Raw genomic sequence first — 21,258 nt, 5'->3', positions numbered from 1 at the left:
GTCATTGAAATTGCTTCTAGTGGAAGGAGTTCCTCGGGAAGGGCGATCATCATGGTTCACTTGTCTACCATCAGCGAACAGATGAAGTCCACGATCTTCTGACCAGGATACTGCTACATGGTACCATCTCTTGGGTAAGAAGTTCCTGTCTTTAACTCTCCATGTCCTACCATTGGGATGTTTGAAGATGAATTCCAGAACACCATTACCATATGTCAAAGCAATGCCATGAGAATCAGTTCGTTCACCACCATTGGACAGGTAAACACCTTTTGTATTCATAGCATCTTTAAACTGGATCCACATGGACAAAAAATATCCTGAAATAACAAAACATTTTTTAATTCATAATAGCTTACGGATATTGATCTCATTAATACAATTTACACTTTGATTTTTATATCAATATCCCAAAAGAAAAAGTTTTGTGTTACGAGCAACCAATTTCAATAAGTAACGAAACAGCAGTAGGTCCATTGCTCTTTGAGCGTGCTCTCAATCACTCTTTGAACAATAATACACTAGAATATCCCAATAAATGAAAGCACAGATAATTACTCACCATCTGGGCATTTTGATAAATCACCAAAACATTCAGCACGGTGGCTAGGGCCAGCTATACGAGCATACTGTTGTCGACTATCTAATTCTAAAGCTTGTTGGATAACACCAGGTACTAACTGTGGACGACCATGAACTATAGAATCCATACCAGAGGGATTGACCAAGCCATTGCCAGACAATCTGTCCATAGGTAAGTGATATCGGGTGTATAGATCTGAAAGATAAAATGTCACTTTTGCCTTATGAATAAAAATATTTCGAAAAAGTGTAAAAATAAATTGTAATATTCTCTGATTCTATAACTGGCTTTCCTATTAAAAGATTTGAACCAGTTATTACATTATGTGAAATCATAATTCTGGAAACGGGTAAATAGGCTGTGAAGGTCTCTTTGGTGCTTCAAAAGAGTTGTTTGTTTCAATTGTTAATGCAAAAAGTGTGATAAATGAATGTTTCGTCCGATCGAATGATTTTTTGTGTACATGTATTATGTATGTTTAGTGATTGACTTACTTATGTTTATATGCAGTGTGTTGAGTTTAAATCATTTTTTGTCGAATATACATAAACCTGAATACTGTCTTATATATATTTCCATCTTTGAGGCACACCTGGCATTTGCTGAACGATATGTGTTCGATTATATTTCCTTTACAAAAGTTGAAAAATTTAAGAAGGGGAATAACTCGAGAACACTTCAACGTTACACGGCAAACAGATTCGTCTAGAAATCTAATGGAGTTTCCATCTATTCTCAGCATCTCGTCTTGGGAAAAAGGTGCTTACGATTGACACATTGAAAACTAAGAATCCATTCATTATTAATTATTGTATATCTGTGTGTGATCAAAATGTCAATAATTTTAGTTAGTAGGTGATATTAATAAGACTGGCTTTACAAGTTCTCCCTGTTTTACGCCTACCGCAAACATACTTGAAAACATAGAAACCGTTGACGTTTTTGACATGTTGAACTGATGTCTTTTTACTTTAGTTTTATTACTTGATGTACGGAACAGTTTCAGCTTTATGAAGTGTCTTGAAATACAAGGTTATATATCTCTAACTCGTTTACAGATTTATATACAAACGGAATCATATCTGTCCACCAATTGTTCAAAATTAGCTTATATCGATCTGAAAATTTGAGTATAATAAGTGATTTAGTCATTAGTAATGAAAATCCGTTGTCTTCACTATACACATACGATAATAGTTAAATCAAAAATGCTTTCTCAAAATTTTCTCCCTTAATAGTATTCAACTTGCACAGTGGTTGAAAATACATCTGAACTATGAAATTCATAAGGAATATCAATGATTCAGTGACTGTTTTCAGTAACTTCACAATTTGTAAATTTGTGTAACTCATGTCCATGCTTGACTAAATCAAGAATGTAATACAGTATTATGGCATGAATAAAATCAGTCAAGTAAAAAACTATCACAATCAAAAATCTGAATCATAATATGTAATGTTAGGCGAGTTTCAATAGGCTTGGCTTGTTTAGGATTGTTTACGATATGGCTCAAAAAATTTGTTTCTATCTCTTTCAAAGAACCAGTGTCAGCTTTCAAAAATCTTCAATTAGTTTTTTCCTTTTATATTACCACGTTTGTCTTATATCTACATACATTATGTTTTTACTATATACAATGCTACTTTCCTAACTAGGCTTTCTTAGGTTCACCAAATTCAGAATAAGATATACCCGCTGTACAAAATTTAGTTAAAATATGCCAGTAAGTGGTTCTAGAGTCTGTAAAATATATGAGGTCAGAATGTTCCTGGTATGGTTGGTATAAATATACTCTGTAACAGTTACATTGTATTGTTTATATTAGCTATAAACATGTACCTGCACTCTAAACAGAATTTATAAGTTCTAAATTTAATTTTGTATTGAACTCTTTCGTATTTTGTTTCCTACTCTGATCTAAGAGATGGGGATCAAAAGCCAAATTATATTCAAAATATTTTGATTTGGGTACATTGTATTTCAATTTTGTTCATTTCGCCTTTGATTCTTCAATGGATCTATCCTGTGTTCTTAGTAATATACACATAGATGTTAGCGATTCAGCTTGGTCTGTTTACGTATCCAAAACCTGTAACGGTCATTACCCTGTTTGAAAGGATAGAAATCAATTGAAGTGGTTGATTGATTTACAAATAATCGTCTTGAAGTTAATTGAATCAAGCAATGACCATGCTATAATGGCGTACGGCAGGGCGACCACATTAAACCCTTTCTATTCACAGTCAGTGTAAATGAAATACGAGATTTAAAGTGACAGCTAGTGTTATTTGTATTTCATTAGGTGACACCCTCTGGTTGTAGATGTTATCCATCATACTGTATCAGTGGGTGTTCATGGTCGCTGTGACATCAGATAAGCTTCAATGGTTATTAGCTTCTTGAAACCAGGACAAACCTTACATGGTTATATTTCAATTTAAAGGGAATCCATTGAAAAATACACTAAGGATAGGAAACTTGACGACCTGGACAAATGATAATTTAAATGTCATGCCTGATAGGTATGTCCAAATTATTATTATTTCCAAATTCAGCTTGTCAAAACAAATCCTTTTCATATAAACATATCAATAAGTGAACTGGCAACTGCATAAATGATATATGGAATTGGATAATGACTAGATTAAGTTATGATAGTCAGAACCAAGCCACCAGTAGAAGTAGGGAAATAGAGTTTATTGGCAGGATAATCCTCAATAATACTTACTGATTAACTGGTGTAATCAGTAGCCCGATAAACCTTAGGCGACATTTTGTATTTGACAAATGTGTCCCTTACATAAAAATAATACGCAAAATGAGAGACTTTCCTTAACTGTACAGATATTGCCCTTTTATAGACAGGTTATTGTGTACAGAGGAAATATTCGCCTACATTCAAATCGACTGTAGATATATAATATATGTCAATATACATCTAATGACATTCAGGTATTTAATAAATGTCATATATAATAAGAGGCTTGTACATGTACAATAGACATTATTATCTATACTTGTGTATCTATTATGAATATGGTATTACGTTTGCCACGTTAAAGGCTTGGTTTCAAGTAGATTTGAACGGAAGATATGATTTTATGATGCTTTTACATACTCATTCATCAAATAAATTTTTAAATCCCATCGTACCTTGGTAACATTCAATATGCTGATGCTCCTGAATACAAAAAATATCATAAGTTGGTTAGGTGATACTAAGTGGATAGTATTATTTACATAATATTAGATCTGGTACCTCTGGTGGTTTTCTTGGTCACCATAGCAACGCTTAGATAACAAAAGAGATTTCAGGTATTTATGTTATAAGTAAGTCAGAGGTGCAATAAAAATATATCAGTCATACCAGTCAATATATTTTACGTTTTCGCACATTCTACTTGGGTGTAACATTATTATTGACAACGCACTTAGTCCTACATCTTACTTCAAATTTCTGCTTTAAAGCCAAACGAAACAATATATTTGACGATAACTCCCTGAACACATTGTGTTCCCTCTTGTATGATGTCTCACACCAACCTTTACTTTGTGACCTAGGCCAGTGCTTTTATGAGACTATGTTCTCATAAGCATTTAATACCTTTGCTCGAGAAATAAAAAGTAACAAAGCCTAATTCATAGGTCTGTCGGGGACGTACAAAATATACTTGAGTTATCAGTATTTTACCGCAGATCTCAAAAGATTATACCCCTACATACAAAAACATAGACAGAGCTTAAAATCCTTCAATATTGACTACCCACAGCTTGACCTTTACATTGATATTTAATTGACCCTAACTGACCCCAACTACACTCACCAACTAATTTAATGCTTGATAACTACATTCGTTATAGTGAGTTTATCAATTGATTTTTGAGTGTCGGTATATAAAGACCTTTCTGTACCACAACATGTATATAAATAGCAATTGATTTTAAATGAGCTTAAAACTGAGATAACTATCACTAATGTAGGTATAAATGTGCTGCACTTAATGAACTTTATGAGTCTTTCTTCAGTTATTTCATCGAAATTGGCCTAACCTTAAATTTTTCATTTCCCGAATTTTGTACAATTCTCGACTACGTCCATCTCTTGAATATTTCAACAGGTACAGTCTGTATTTACTTCTAGTGAGTATAACCATTTAAATAAAAAAAGGGACCATACAAAAAAGACCTGGTTAAGCATAAAAAAGGTTTTCTTAACCCGCAAGCAATATTTATCTTGTTCGTGTAACATATTTTCTGTTCGATATAAAGTGTTGATATTAAACTGTGAAAAAGTAAGGAATGTTATCAATCTACTGAAGGCTATAACAGTATAATTAAAAACATGCCAATCATAATATTTCTCTAATTTATATTCTGACTTTGTTACAGAACGACTTTAGATATTGTACTCAGTAATACTGAGTGGTTTTGTTTACTTACCATTAACATAAATAATTTATATGGTTACGTCTAGCTCCAGGGATAGAATCTATATCATTGATGCTTTACAAGCTATGCTGCAAAAGCGTATAGATAGTACCCGTGGCGAAAAATTGGATTCCAATAGTAAGATATCAATAAATTATGCCAAGCAAGTGTCCTATAGCGGTATGATATACCTGACCATAAACTTGTGGTCCAATGACCTGCTTTTACCTGGATAATATATCATGGGGACTATACAGTTTCCGACATTGATATATAGGTTCTCATTGTCCAACATGATAACTAATATTCCTTACAACATCCTGTTACCACCTTCTAATGACAATGTGACAAAACTCATTTTTCTAGGATGTATATCGGATAGTTTTCACCATCAGAGGTATGGTAAACAAATCTCAATGTATTGCTACTGATTATTAGACCGTCGCAAGGCTTCATTCCATATTACAGAATTGGACAACGATGGCTTCGATGTGGGTTTTTCCCAGAATATTGTAAAATATAGAAAATATAAAAAAACAACTTCTTCAAGTTACACAAAAAGACAGTAAAACACAGAAACCTTGCAGTATGTTCTAAAAGATAAAAGCAATGGACGATTCTCAAAGATGCGCAAATTTCCTACAAATTATGAAAATTTCTTCAAGTTATTATTTGTTGATAGGTTTGTTTTTCTCAAAATCTCGACGAGACCTTTGCGATGACGTCTGAACTAGGATTGATTTCATTCCAAAGACAGCAATGTTTTTTCACGGCATGATTCTATGAATCACTTGGTGTTTGTTATCTACTATCCTTTCTTTGTACTCATCATAGAAAGTCATTTACTGGCATCATAAATAAGATAGGATATAGTAGATTTCCTTGTGATATACATGTATGATGCGGTAGATATTATCTGTTCTAAATATGCGTTGACGTTACCAATCAATATTCCAAAGATAACTTTATCCGTTCCAATGGCCATTTTATATTTTGTAATTTGTGTGCGACAGATGTAAAATTTGAAGATCATTGTCAAAGAGTGATTAAACTTATTTTTATTTGGAATAAAGGAGTTTCGCGGATATAACAATTATATCACAGTTTTAACGACGTGTCTTTGCTAAGAAAAGTACCAAAATCTGACTAGACAATCTGAGAGTTTTAAAGTTGCGTTGATAAAAGAAATAAGTTTCTGTGAAGCGTATGGTATGTAAATAAACATTCCTTGACTGATGAGAACTGGCAGGACCTGTTTCCTATTTTTGTGTTCCTGCCAACATCAAATAATTTATTAATCCATATTACTTTCATAACTTCTCAGCCGGACATATTCAAATTGCAATAACAACTGGTTAAATGTAGTAAATGATCATTTAAATATTTTAGATCAGCATAAATTGAATGAACTAAAACATTCTAAGGAATTTCACAAAGGATGGAAAAATTTCCATAATCTATGTCTCGCTCTTAATTTAAATCGATTTAGAGATTAGGATGTCGCAGCGGTCGCTAACGAGACACGGCGTGCTCGATCCTCCAGCAAAACACAAATTTGTCATTCTACGACTTGTTTGTTAACTTGGTATTCCTATGTAAGTTGCCACTATATTGTTTGTTTGAGATAATTCTTACAATGATAAATAACACCTGATATAAGTACTTTTATTCATATAGCACACAAAAAAATATGAATATGCTTTGACCTTATGATAGGGACATTTTTGTTATGAAATATTGATATACATGACCTATTTTGTGTTTACCGGGAATGCTCAGCAAGGTATAATACTGTTACTGGTATAAGTAACAGGAACTATGTTAACATGATCTGAAGACTATCTGGCACGAGTTCCTAATAGATGATAGGTAAGGTATACACAGTTCATAAACATTGAGTCAACATCATTATTATCATGACTGTTCTATATGAAGAGAAAGCTAGACTCTGACCTTACTACTGGTACCTTACCCTTGCCTAATCAGGTCATGCTTACACTTGATCTGTAAATGATACCAAACTGGACTCACAGGCGTCAACAATTGAAAAAGATCAAAACTCCAAAGGACACCGAGAAGATTTATTCATTAAGTTTACAACCATTCAGGCGAGTTCGACTATGTTCTTTATCTGGTCTTGTAGAGATGTATTTCAAATGTCAGTAAAAGGTTATATGCATTGTTTTTATTTATACTGTTATATGGATAGCTCCTTTAGAAACATTCAATAACTGTATCCTATATAGTCATTTTCATGGTTATTAATTAGAGAGTGATTCTACTATAAATATAATCATTATTTTATACAATGTTCAGGGCAATGTGGTTTATTACTGTTCTATTGATTGTTAATCATTACAGACTACCAGGTCTGTAAGCTAAAGATTATGATCTGTTTCTATAATCTTCCTGTTATTGCTCATCTAATAAAACTCAACAGCTCCTAGATGTCTTCGGTTGATGGATGTACCCATGGTTGCCTCACTATGTATTGCTTTCAGCTACACAGCATGTCACCCATCTGATATGGAAGAATAAGCATAGCTAATGCTACAACAAATGAACAAATGTGACGATCGAAACCATTCGACATTGGCTCTTTCAGACCCAATTCTTATCTTTTCTCGGTAAAAACAAGTCCAGTAAAACTAGAGAGCTTCATCAGAACATTATTTAGAATTCATTTCAAGTATTTGAAACACAGCCGAAAAAACATCATGCCGTATTCACAAGTTGAACAGCCCAGCTAAGTATTGTGTGGCTTAGAACTAAACATATGGAGATCATTATATTCGCTCTCCATATTGAATCAAGGTTACTGGAGTTCACGAAATCTAGATGCACATATTCAGTGGAATGAATATGGTATATTTTATTCCAGTACAAGGTACATTTGTCACATATGAGCATCGACTTAATAAAAGGTAAAAGATAGCTTGCCAGGCAAGGTAACATACGCCCACTGGCAGCTGTCAGAAATGATTAAACAGTCTTTAGTGACTACAGGGTTGCACAATATAGCTAATAGAGTGAAACGTCAAGTCAGACACGATATTTCGGTTAAATATTATCCGATCATCGCGAAAAGCGATAGGGATCATCTTCATAATGACATTGACACACAAAATAAAAATCAAAAGAATCTGTAAAAAATTGTAGCCTGTAGAGTGAGCACGAGTTGCACAATATAGCTAATAGAGACAAACGTCAAGTCAGACACGATATTTCGGTGAAAAATTATCCGATCATCACGAAAATCAATAGGGATCATCTTCATAATGACATTGACACACAAAATAAAAATCAAAAGAGTCTGTAAAAAATTGTAGCCTGTAGAGTGAGCACGAGTTGCACAATATAGCTAATAGAGAAAAACGTCAAGTCAGACACGATATTTCGGTGAAAAATTATCCGATCATCACGAAAATCAATAGGGATCATCTTCATAATGACATTGACACACAAAATAAAAATCAAAAGAATCTGTAAAAAATTGTAGCCTGTAGAGTGAGCACGAGTTGCACAATATAGCTAATAGAGACAAACGTCAAGTCAGACACGATATTTCGGTGAAAAATTATCCGATCATCACGAAAATCAATAGGGATCATCTTCATAATGACATTGACACACAAAATAAAAATCAAAAGAATCTGTAAAAAATTGTAGCCTGTAGAGTGAGCACGAGTTGCACAATATAGCTAATAGAGTAAAACGTCAAGTCAGACACGATATTTCGGTGAAAAATTATCCGATCATCACGAAAATCAATAGGAATCATCTTCATAATGACATTGACACACAAAATAAAAATCAAAAGAGTCTGTAAAAAATTGTAGCCTGTAGAGTGAGCACGAGTTGCACAATATAGCTAATAGAGAAAAACGTCAAGTCAGACACGATATTTCGGTGAAAAATTATCCGATCATCACGAAAATCAATAGGGATCATCTTCATAATGACATTGACACACAAAATAAAAATCAAAAGAATCTGTAAAAAATTGTAGCCTGTAGAGTGAGCACGAGTTGCACAATATAGCTAATGGAGAAAAACGTCAAGTCAGACACGATATTTCGGTGAAAAATTATCCGATCATCACGAAAATCAATAGGGATCATCTTCATAATGACATTGACACACAAAATAAAAATCAAAAGAATCTGTAAAAAATTGTAGCCTGTAGCGTGAGCACGAGTTGCACAATATAGCTAATAGAGAAAAACGTCAAGTCAGAGACGATATTTCGGTGAAAAATTATCCGATCATCACGAAAATCAATAGGGATCATCTTCATAATGACATTGACACACAAAATAAAAATCAAAAGAATCCATAAAGAACTGTAGCCTGTAGAGTGAGCACGAGCCAAATGTGAACGGACCGACGGACGGACGGACGGACGGACCGACGGGGTGATTACAATATACGCCCATCTTACGTGTGGGCGTATAAAAATAATATCGGGCTTTTATCACTGAAGAAATCGAGAGATGAGTATTTTATAAGCCTTTTCCGACTTTTTTGTCGACGTGTTTGGTAGTTTCTTTCGTCATGAAGATCGGAGTGGTAGGATCTTCTCGCTATGGTTTTATTTTGACCCCATCACATTATGTGACATTATTTACGAGTGTTTCACGACATATATTTGAAAATGATCTTATCTATGAAGAATAAGTAGTGCGTGCAATAGATCTTGTTGATTTATCAAATGATTCACTAGAGACGCGATGATAGCAAGATACCGTGGGGTTAGTGTGTACTGAAGGTATGACCCTATGCACAGTTACAGTAACTTTGGGATCTTGTGTTGCAGATTTCTGACCGTGGGATTAAAGTGACTAATGGTGGTATTTTAATCGCTATGAATGAAAATCTGTATCATTATAAATAAATCACCAAAGAAAACAATTCTTACAGTGGCCTTGACCATATCCTATGTTTCTAATATCAGCTAACCTGCATTGTCGCAAGTAGTCAAGTACTTCGCTAAGATAATCATGATAACTGAATATTTCAAGAAATAGTGTCATATGATGATATTTCAGAATCAAAAACTTTTGAAACCATTATTTTGATGATCTACTTTCCACGTAGAAATTTAGCAACAAAAATGTATAATATCAAAAGAAAAAATATATATTATCAGAAGAGAGTTGAAAGTAACTCAACAAGATGTATGTTAGAAACAGGTTATATATAATAATTATTAGGATATTTCATATTATAACACGCTATGTGATTTTGCTGACTATGTAATAGTTGACATACTCAACTAAAGAATGTTATTGCTATTGCTATCGTATGCAATCGATATTGTCTATGTTTTATAAAATTGTATTCAGTCTAAATAAAACAAAGATGAATATACATGAGTACGAATAGTATGATAATTTCTTACGTATATTGCATGTAACCAGTAACTGGCGATTTCATTAAAGACCGAGCAATAGATCCATTAATGGCTACCGCGATCAATTTAGAAGAAGGTAGAACATGATTTATTGACGGTGACAACTTCGATTTTATAGTTGTCCGCTCACTCACGTCCACTGTATCCTACGATTGATCAGATTCTTCAAAATTTACCGTAAACATGTTCAGTTCACTTTAAGTATGTTCAATTCACTTAAAACATGTTCAATTCACTTAAAACATGTTCATACCACTGTTTTAGAATTATATTTGATACTATATGTACCAGCTGTTGGTAGGGAGAGGACTGAAATTCTACCCTACTCAGAAAACAGTAACCAAGACATGTTGTTTTCACAAACATAACTAACAAGCCAAAGATAAAAAGGCACCAAGGCAAACATTTGTGGTTCACCCACTTCGGATTTATAGAAACACGTGATAAGCTTGAAAATGTAGTGAATTGCAACCTGAATTATGTCCAGTTGATCTTAATGAACCAGAATTGATACTAATAACGACAAATTGTTCCATTACAACAAAAGTACGTGACACAAGTCGTATCTGTTACCAGTTACGTTATCCAGTAAGGAATAGAACAATGTACCTTAAAACTCCACTTCACGCTCTATAAGGTGTGGAACAAATTGACTCCTTTTTTCATAGATATTATCATTATCAATGTAAATATGAAATCAACCATAACGTATAGAAAACGGGGTAAATAAATAGGTATGACTGTTCACTGTGTGTGAGTAATGTACCATTGGATTTGTGTTAAACACCCCTACACATCCTAATCGCCGTAATATGTAATATAAATAAGTGTAGACAGGTCTTACTGATTTAATATTGGATTGTATCCATATAAGGTGTATATATGTTCTCAACAATCATTTCAGATTCTGAACCATTACAATATATCCATATATGTATATGAGATTCTTTTGGCATCTAAATGGGACGCTGATGTCCAGATAGCTTAATTCTAAGTATACCTAAGTAATAAAACGATAAAAGAGTGCAGTGCCATTAGGTGTCTCTGACCTGGGGCATTGTCATTTGTTCCATTTATATGATCCAGGGCCCTGGTCCCCAACCTGGGGTGTTTTCACTCCCTGGAGGTCTGGGACGAGGGTGCCAAGGGTGTGGCCAACTGGTTTAGAAGAAGAATTTATTTTGAGTTGAGAGAGCACCTCACATCATCACATGCTGCAAATGTGGATGGAACAAATTTTTGGGGTGTGAAAGGTCCACGTGATTGCTCCAGGTGTGTGAAGGCTGAAATATGTTGGGGAAACACTGATCCAGGGAGTCTTTTTGGGACTTGTGAGTCAAATAGAATGAACACCTTGTCTATAGCCTTATAGTCAGTAAATCAAGCCCAATGAGTCACAGATAACAAGGTCAAAAGATTTTAATTTTTTTTAAAACAGATGTACAATAAATGATTGAAAATGACACATTGCCTACATTAACATTGTCATTTTTATATCCATCATCCATTTTAAAAAAAAAAACTCACAAAGGAGTGGTTTAAGTAGGTTTGTCTTTGCATAAATTATAACCGGTAAACATTGAGGCCACACGGTGACAGATACTTAACAAATCCACTGTAGGTATCCTCTATTTAAAAGGCAGTTGGTTTTTTCTAATAGTGTACCACATTAGGTGCAAAATAAAAATAATGCCGGAAAGTATAAGGATTGGTGTGAGTCAACACTTTCACTATGAGAACAAGTAAACTTGGATGCTCATTTTTATCTATTTCTTTCAGATTAAGATTGAACGTAGAAAAGATTGAGAATATATTTTTTATTAGCAGACATAACAAAGATGGCCACCATATGTCCGGTTTTGAATGGCCTTGTCTGTTGGTTGATCTGTAACAGTCCACTGAATCATATTAACAGTTTCGTGGCAGGAATTTTCTTGATATTATATTATTACCCAAGACATGTCACAGATATTATGGACCTCGCTTTCATAGATGATCTACTTAAACACAGCAATATTGTAAAAAATGTAGCATTATAGTGGACGAACGAAGACGGATTTCTCCTTCTGTACTAAAGGAGACGTGTTTGCCCTACAATTTGTCTAATTGTTTGAGACCTGACAATCGAGCATGATTTATTTCGGCCAATCAAAATCATGCACGTGCAGTGAGTTGTATTGTCTCTTTTTGTTCAGTCAACGCCGCCATTTTCATTTTTGTAGTTATTTCATATTGTATGTTTGAAGAGTGCTTGTTCCATATTCATGAAGCCATTGTATAAAGCCATATAAATTACTACTGCCGTTTTGTATCCGGTTTTCAACTGTGGGTAATTATAATACAGATAGAACCCTCTGCCATGAGTCTGAGCCAATGAACCACCCCCTAAAGGAAGCAGAAGAATTTCCTTTCCATGTACATACAGTCAGAGCCTAAACATCGCCAACGCAGCGAGCCAATTGGAACTCGTTGACAAATATCGTACGGGTCTTACATATCGGTTGGAAAAGAGTTTGGAAATCAAGACGCTTGTATTTTTCAACCAGAAAGCCAACACATTGAACTTTTACCATGATTTTTATGTCCTGGGTAAAAATGTGGGTCACCAAATTCATGAATTGCGACGTACAAGGTTCAATAAAACTTCCATAATAAGCAATAATATCTACAATTGCTCGAATGTCTCTTGAAGTGAATAGAGATCATAACATTTTGGTAACAAACAAGGGCCTTATTGTTATTGTAGTAGAGGGGTCCATATAAATCACCTTGCATTGTGTTACGAATGTTAAAGTCACAATATGAACAACTATTCAAGTACCAGTAACTGGCAAGACTATCAATCAATGACTTTTAAACAAGCAATAAGGTCTACCTTGGAAATACCACAATACCAACGTTAGATTTATCTATGAAAAAATTTTTCCTCTTTTTAGTATTTGTATGTTAAGCAGTCTTTATTTAGGATTTGAAATAGACCATTGTTAATATTGTCATACAGATTTTGGAAAGTTCAAGTAACCATCACCCAGACATCTTTTTGAGCCAGACTGGAAGCTGATAAATATACTCCATATAACCCATTATTAGGGTATGTACTATGTTTTATGTATGTGTCTTTTCTATTGTAGCTTTAATCTCAAGATCATATTTAGCAATGGGTTATATGTGACCTACAACTATATATGTTCTATTATATGCCCTATAGTATGAATAAAGTCATGTAAGAGGGTCAAAATATTCTTTTATTTATTTAAACCCAACATAATTGGATACTAAATATACTTACAAGATAACACTTGTATCTGATTTGAGTGGGAAAAGGTTGCATTTTTTAAATGAAATGAATAGTTAAAATGGGTAACAGCAATTGTGCGGTCATAGCCTCTAGCCCTTACTTTGTGCAATGGCAGCTTTTTAACCATGTAAAATGTCACATTCGACCCCATTACTATAATTAAACTAAAACAGAATTTTTCCTGTTGTCTTCGGTGCAACATTAGCTGCCAACCAAATATTAATCCTTTGTAGTTCGCTGATGAACGCGTGTATTGAATGTTACGTCATTAAAACCATAACAAAAGAATCGATATTTTTCTTCTAGGAAGATTCTGAAAGATTTTCTATTATGAAATTATCAATTTGACTTGGTTTGCACAAAAAATATCACTGTGTGCTCAATTTTTTATTGATATTTTTTGATCGGCTTTATATATTCAAAATTTTACAAACACTTCAGTGGATAACGACATTTGGCCTCTCTCACACAAAGAAATTCCTGTTTAATTTTAGCTTTTGAAAGATGTTTGTGTGACCACGATGCATTAATTATCAAAAGTATAATTTGTTAGTTTGAATTAGTTAGATTATTCAAAAGGTATTTGATGCAATTTCCCCCCCTTTGATAAAACTGTGTCTGACATTTATACGGTGTACGTTTCTAATTGACCCGTATCCTCTCTATCTCCATATACAGTATGGATGATTTGAACCAGAATGATCTTGTCTAGCTGGTAATTCAATCTGAATCTATGTTAAGATAATAAGCTACTTAAAATGATTAATGGATGTAGGCTAATAGACTTTCACAGTTTTCATTTGGTTTTATCATTCTCTCACAAGTGTCCTTGATTAAACACAACAATGTGTACATTTTATCAACAGGCCCGTCGTAACGTCCAATCGGGCTTGGGTTGGGGCAAAAACTTTCATGAAGTACACAACTTTAAGAAATGTAAATGAATACTTCAAAAATCAAACTAATGAAACTGAGATTTAAAAAAAAAGGATGCTTTTAAAATGTTCCAGTACATTACAAAACATTAAGTGCATCTGATCATTGTACTGCAGTTAGTAAAATCAAGCATTAGATTATCAACTACGACAATGTTTCATTGATGTCCAGTTCAAAGGCAAAGACCAACGCTACTATCAGGAAGAATTATGTAGATCTGTATTATATTACTATCTATTGAATAACTATACTCGGTTCCTGTATCTAAATCATAAAGCCATAAAAATACTTATTAATTTACAGTAACATCTGGAGTTTTAATATTAGTCGCTACAGGATACCTCGTTACGGTTACAACACTACCATTTTCATCTGGAAATTATGACATGTCTACGAATATAGACGGAGTTTTCATACCTCTTTAACGTAAGGCAAGATAACAAACGTTTGTATATTGTATATGGAATCTTGTGAAGCCGAAAGAGGAAGAAGAATCATTCACAGTAATTTGGTTGTACACCAACGCTTTTACAGTACCACCGAATCATATAATTGAAGGATAAAGAACAAAGGCAATAAAATCTTATCAAAAAGTGAAAGTCGTGTGCCATGTTGAACCATGCTGTTGGCGGTTATTTATCAGTAGTTATATGTAATTCCTTATATCATCATCTTCATTCAGCTGCTGGAGTTATCTTGATGGTACTAGGTCATTATCGGGCTTGTCCTGCTGAGATCTCAATTGCTCTTCCAATTTAAACCTAGTTTAGGTATGTAGGTCGCGTTATTGTAACAAGCTGATACATTCTAGATGTATATCCAATATGAATACTAAATAATAATCGGTATTTTATTGGTAATCTCAATATTGATTTGTTAAATGCTTTTGAGTGAACCATGTGTATTGTAACTATTGACTCTTTAATGGTTTCAAGTTTATTGCACTTCTTCAGATAAAACTTCTGCTATTAAAGGGACATTCCTCTTTTTTGTGGGTCGAAAATTTATTTTGCTCAAATTTGTGAAAACTATAAACCAAAATCTATAGAAATGTATCCCATAACGTATCTGAAAGTTTTAACTAAAAAAATCCAGCCGTTAATTTTTTAACGCCAAAACTTTACGTAACCTTTTAAAGTTCGTTATGCTTTTTGCAAGATGTTAGAAAACTAATGTACGGATTTGAGTAAAACAAACGCCTAATTGTAGACAAATATGTCTCCTATGTCTAAAGATTTCAACTAAATATAACGAGCCATTATAAAGCCAATCACCGATACTAGGTTCAAATTAATTAGTACTCAACTTCGGTTTGATCTAGTAGATACATAGATATAAATAGCATACTGAAATATTTTCAGGTATAATTTCCGACGTTTTTGATATTGAAAATGATTTACAAAAAAGTGGAATGCCTCTTTAAGTTGTTCTATGAGTGTGTATGTGTGGTTGGAGGAAGTGACAGATTCAGATATTACATTGTAAATGTAGCATTGTCTTGCCGTGATGATATGATCAGATCAAAAAATAATGTTTGGGTGAAAGGTGTGTCTCGAAGAATTTACTCTTCTGAAGCACTTAAAAGAGACTTGGATTACAAGATATGAAAGGTCGTAACCAGTTTAAGTAGGTTTGTTGGTTATGTAGTTTATTAAATGTCAAAGAAAAGTTGTCCTACCTGCTATACATGCTTCTTTAAATTTACACTCGCAGCCCGAGTCACCCTCAACACTTACACAAGGGCAATCAGCTGGACATCTGTTATCAATCTCACATGTTTCTCTTGGTTCTCTCGATACTCCACGATAATCAATCACCTCAGCTCTTTCAGGAATACAGGTACAATTGAAATACAAAATATTCCGTAAATCTCCTTCAAATTTCTGGTCACTGACGGTTTCATCTTGCTGTGAGCCTCTGGAATCTCGTCGATATCCAAGAGGAACACCTCCAAAATACACATAGTTATTCTTATTCCTATCTCGAAACACAGTCGAGTCGGAACCAAAAGCAACTTTGCTACTGGAGGTTCCATCCACTTGCAAGATGGTTTCAAAATGTTTCCTTTTCACTTCTACGCTGTGCCATCGGTTATCGTTAAGGTTATTTCCAAGGATGATTTCAACGCTTCCGTCTTGTTCATCAATAACGTTTAGACGGAGTCGGACAGATCCATCCTTAACCATAACTTCAAAAAAGTCATATCTTCCATTGTTGTCAGTGTACATTAACAAACCATCTGATTGTGTAGTTTTGAATTCAAAACTAACAGACGCATTGATACAGGCGTTCCATATTGGAAACCTTGCGTATGTATTGGGCTCTCCTCGGAATCGGAGGGCATCCACAGTCCACAGTAACAAGAGGGCCGTGGATAGAATAAACAGCCGTTTAACAGCCATGTCTATCCACAACACATAAAAGATCAACGAGCACCTCAACTAAGTTTATCCTACCATTTATAATTTATTAATCCTATGCAATAATCGGCCTAATCGTTGAAATGTTAATCCACAGACTTGTTTGCTCGTTACAAACTTTGCCAGTAATGATAGCTAACACACCGTTACAAATTACAGTAGGCAACAACACTCCTACTATACGTTATGAACCAACCCTATACTGCTTATTGTTCACAGGTCGCCATATTAAAACGATATTCATAATAAGGAGTCCCTTTTTCTATTCACAACTGCTTGAATAACTGGGTCACTGTCTAAAAGAAATACACCTACAATCCGAATTCCGCCAATCGTAGTCACTGGTTTCAAAATAAAAAGTGAATTAACCAGTTTAGCTGAGCTCCTGACGTCATGAGTCACTCTTCAATACTTTTGCTTCAATCTTGTCGTCTGCTATCCGCTACTGTTGCCTGTGGCGAGAATGGAATGGAAAATATTAAATATAAAAAACTTGAAAAACTTGTTTTGATATTTTGATAGATATTTTAAAACTTCTAGGTTCAAATAGAATTTTATGATATATGAGGGTAAGATAGTCCAGCTTTTAGATTATACTATTAAACCCTCAATAACAAACCGGTTTCAACATTATTGTAAAGCACAATCCCACTGTTACATTCTTAATAGCAAGGCAAATAGCCAAGTCACGTGATCTATCTCCGCTGTGCAGTAGTATATCTATAACACGTCTGGAAAATTGCCCCAAATTTGACTAAATACTGCATACTCAGCGCAGTAGAAGGTTGGGTACGCCACACACCGTTATAAATAGAGGCGTGAGTGTAATACGAGCTAGTAAATACGATGTCTATCTACAAGAGTTCATCAAGATATGAACGAGTGAAAGATGGTGCGCTGGTTGAAATCAGCCAGTGTTTTATTGAGGTAATCAGAATGATAACCTTAACTTTGAGCCTTACATTCCATATCATTGTGTAGAAAGAATCAGTCGAGTACCGGGTAACGCAACTGTAAGTAAATGAGCACAATTCAGGTACATCGGGATATTCAAGGCCATCAATTATTGTTATTTCGTTTGATTCGATCATTAAAAGGGTTTATTGAACTGCCCTAAAATTATTATGAACAAACACTTTCTCAGCGTTATAATCTGTTATATTACTCACAGACCTCTAATTCAAACCACATTTGAACTATTTAAAGAAAAATAGCTATCAATAAATTCTATGCAGCATGACTAAAGTCCATTTCTTTGACTTTTGATTAGCTAAATTAATTCCGTGTGGAAGTCTATTTCAAGGTTTCGAGTTGGTATGAAGATTATTCTGATGTTCATGTGAAAGGATGATTGCAACAGATGGTAAACATGTAGACGATGGAGACAAATATGTAAAAAAAAAACATGCACAATCTATAAATATTCCGTGTTAGGTTGCTTTTAATACGAATACACCATTGAGCAACAAGAAAATTTGGATATCAGGGTAAGAGAGTGAGTTATCAAGAAAAGAATGATTCAAGGTCGCCCTTATTGACCGAAAGAAATATGAAAGAGTGTCTTTCTGTAAAGTTAGTCAAAACACAAAACAAAAATCTTGTTCATTGTAAATATATATCACATTTTTTTATCAACACCGCTTATGTGTGACACTTCATATATTACCATTGCTAACATGTACATTCCATTTACAATGAAGCTCGAGTATATGCTTTGTATGTATGTCAAGGTCAAATTCTATACCATCATATAGGCTACAAAAGCATCATCCAGGTAATAATATTGATCATTATTTCATGCTTCAATGTCTATAATGTCATTCGACGTGAAAACAATTGGGCATAATAGATTTTAGCTACAGACAATTCAAATCTAGAAAGTATTCACCAGACAGCTTGTGATAAATACAATTACATATATATGCCATATTATGATTTTTATGGCCCCAAAATACCTTGGATGTAAAACATGAACTAATTTAATGCACTGTAAGTTCAGATATTGCCACACACAACATGAACCACCGTGTTCATACTATAGCTATATAAGGGCCTATATATAGAATAAAACGGTGAACAAAGATATAGCGTTGTTCAATGTTATTTAAATCATAGAATACATCATATTAGCGACATCAATAAACATATTTTTTATAAATTTTGATTGAAAAATTTTTTGTTAGCTGTGAAACCAATTAAAATCTAACAACATTTCCTTAGTCCTAAACATTATCACTATAACACACTACGAGAATACGAGTATATCTACCTACTTACATAACTGAAAGCCTACCTCAGACTAAAAACAAACACCAATTTAACCATTTGCTCCATTGCTTTACATTATCCCAGGCTGAATTTGAATAAAATTCGACTAGCAGTGTAACAGGTAAAAGCCATGTTGTTGTGATCAAGGTGAGAATAAATGACAAGTTCACCACCAGGTGAAAGCCATCGATTTTTTCAATCTATTCATAGTTCAGTCAGTTATAACCACTCTAATAACTAGCTGTTTTAATTATTCAAGTGAGATTGATGTTTATTGTCCCACCAACGTTAATAAGGTCACAGCTTTGTTTAATACCAGGACTCCGGGAGAGGACAAGAATGTCCTCGAGATATAATATTCTTAAAACTAATTAGGGTTTAAGGTCTTGAGGTCAGATCTAAAAATTATGTTTAAGATCTACGACAATGAGAAATGTGTCGAGGTTGGGTATACTCAATCTTCCCAAAAACTCTACCACTCGATATCAACTCAGCATCTGATTTATAAGGATGACGTGAGGTGACGTTAGGCCCACCGACCGAACGGCTTGAATCAAATGATTAGGGTTATAATTCTATTGCTGGACACGCTGTGTAGGCACTAAACTTGCCGTTATTGAAAAGCTTTATATCCCCACCCCATTGACACTCCAAGAGAGTTCACCTTTTTAAGATTTGTGGGCTTTTTTATACGCCCACACGTGCTCACTCTACAGACTACAATTCTCTATTGATTCTTTTGATCTTTTGTATACATGTGTGTCAATATCATTATGAAGATGTGCACTATTGAATTTGGTGATGATCCGATGATTTTCTTTAGAGATATCCCATAAAACTCTGATATCGCGTTCGTGTTTTTTTCACTTATTTTGCTCGTGCCCACTCTACATGCTACAATTCTCCAAGGATTCTTTTGATTGTTTGTATGTGTGTCAATATCATTATGAAGATATGCACTATTGAATTTGGTGATGATCCGATGATTTTCTTTAGAGATATCGCATAAAATTCTGATATCGCGTTCGTTTTTTTTTCTTCACTTTTTTGGCTCGTGTTCACTCTACAGACTGTTGATTTTTTTAATCTTTTGTATGTGTGTCAATATTATTATGAAGTTGTGCGCTATTGAATTTGGTGATGATTCGATGATTTTCCTGAGAGATATCGCATAAAACTCTGACATCGCCTTTATTTTTTTCTTCACTTTTTTGGCTCGTGCTCACTCTACAGACTACAATTCTCTATTGATTCTTTTGATCTATTTATTGTATGTGTGTCAATGTCATTATGAAGATAATTATGCACTATTGAATTTGGTGATGATCCAATGATTTTGTTGAGAGATATCGCATACAACTCTGATATCGCGTTTTTTTCACTTTTTTGGCTGTGTTCACTCTACAGGCTACGAGTTTGTTTTACAGTTCACATTTAGCTCTTTATCAAGCTGCTGGTGGGCGTATTCGCTTGCGCAAGCCTATGTTGTTTTTTTTTAAATGACAATTTTGTAACTTCGACTTATCATTTATTTGACATTTAAACCACCTAGGTAATAATTGAAGAATTTTTAATTAAAATTTTTTTTTTTTACAAGATTCGTTGAATTAGGTCAAAATAATTTCCATCCAGGTGAAAATTAAAGATTTAATTAAAAATTGCACGAATTATAGGTGAAAATTTTGAATTCAAAATTAAAAGTGAAATATGTCGTATGTGAGCCACCTTACATAAGCATCATTGCTTTGAAACTGTGGTCAAAGAGGGATAATTCAGACTTAACTGTGGTCTGACTTCTCATCGCTGGAAAAATTTTAGTAACTCTAATGCGAGATAACTCTAGTTTGTAGTACTTTGAGAAACAAGATGGCTGCGCCCATGAAACACATTACAGAATGACTACTTCGACCA

At 34.0% G+C, this 21,258-nt stretch overlaps 1 protein-coding gene across 1 annotated transcript; it reads right to left on the bottom strand.

The window, feature by feature from the left end:
- Positions 1 to 16,473: 16,473 nt before the first annotated feature.
- On the bottom strand, positions 16,474 to 16,986 carry LOTGIDRAFT_97249 (hypothetical protein; the record flags this gene model as incomplete). Its single annotated transcript, XM_009063112.1, has 1 exon — positions 16,474 to 16,986. A coding segment is annotated over one exon (513 nt), but the record flags the coding sequence as incomplete, so codon positions are not given.
- Positions 16,987 to 21,258: the final 4,272 nt, after the last annotated feature.

This window comes from Lottia gigantea, assembly GCF_000327385.1.
Source record: "Lottia gigantea unplaced genomic scaffold LOTGIsca_55, whole genome shotgun sequence".
In the NCBI taxonomy this organism is placed as follows: Eukaryota; Metazoa; Mollusca; class Gastropoda; family Lottiidae; genus Lottia; species Lottia gigantea.
This window is presented reverse-complemented; position numbering and strand designations above follow the sequence as displayed.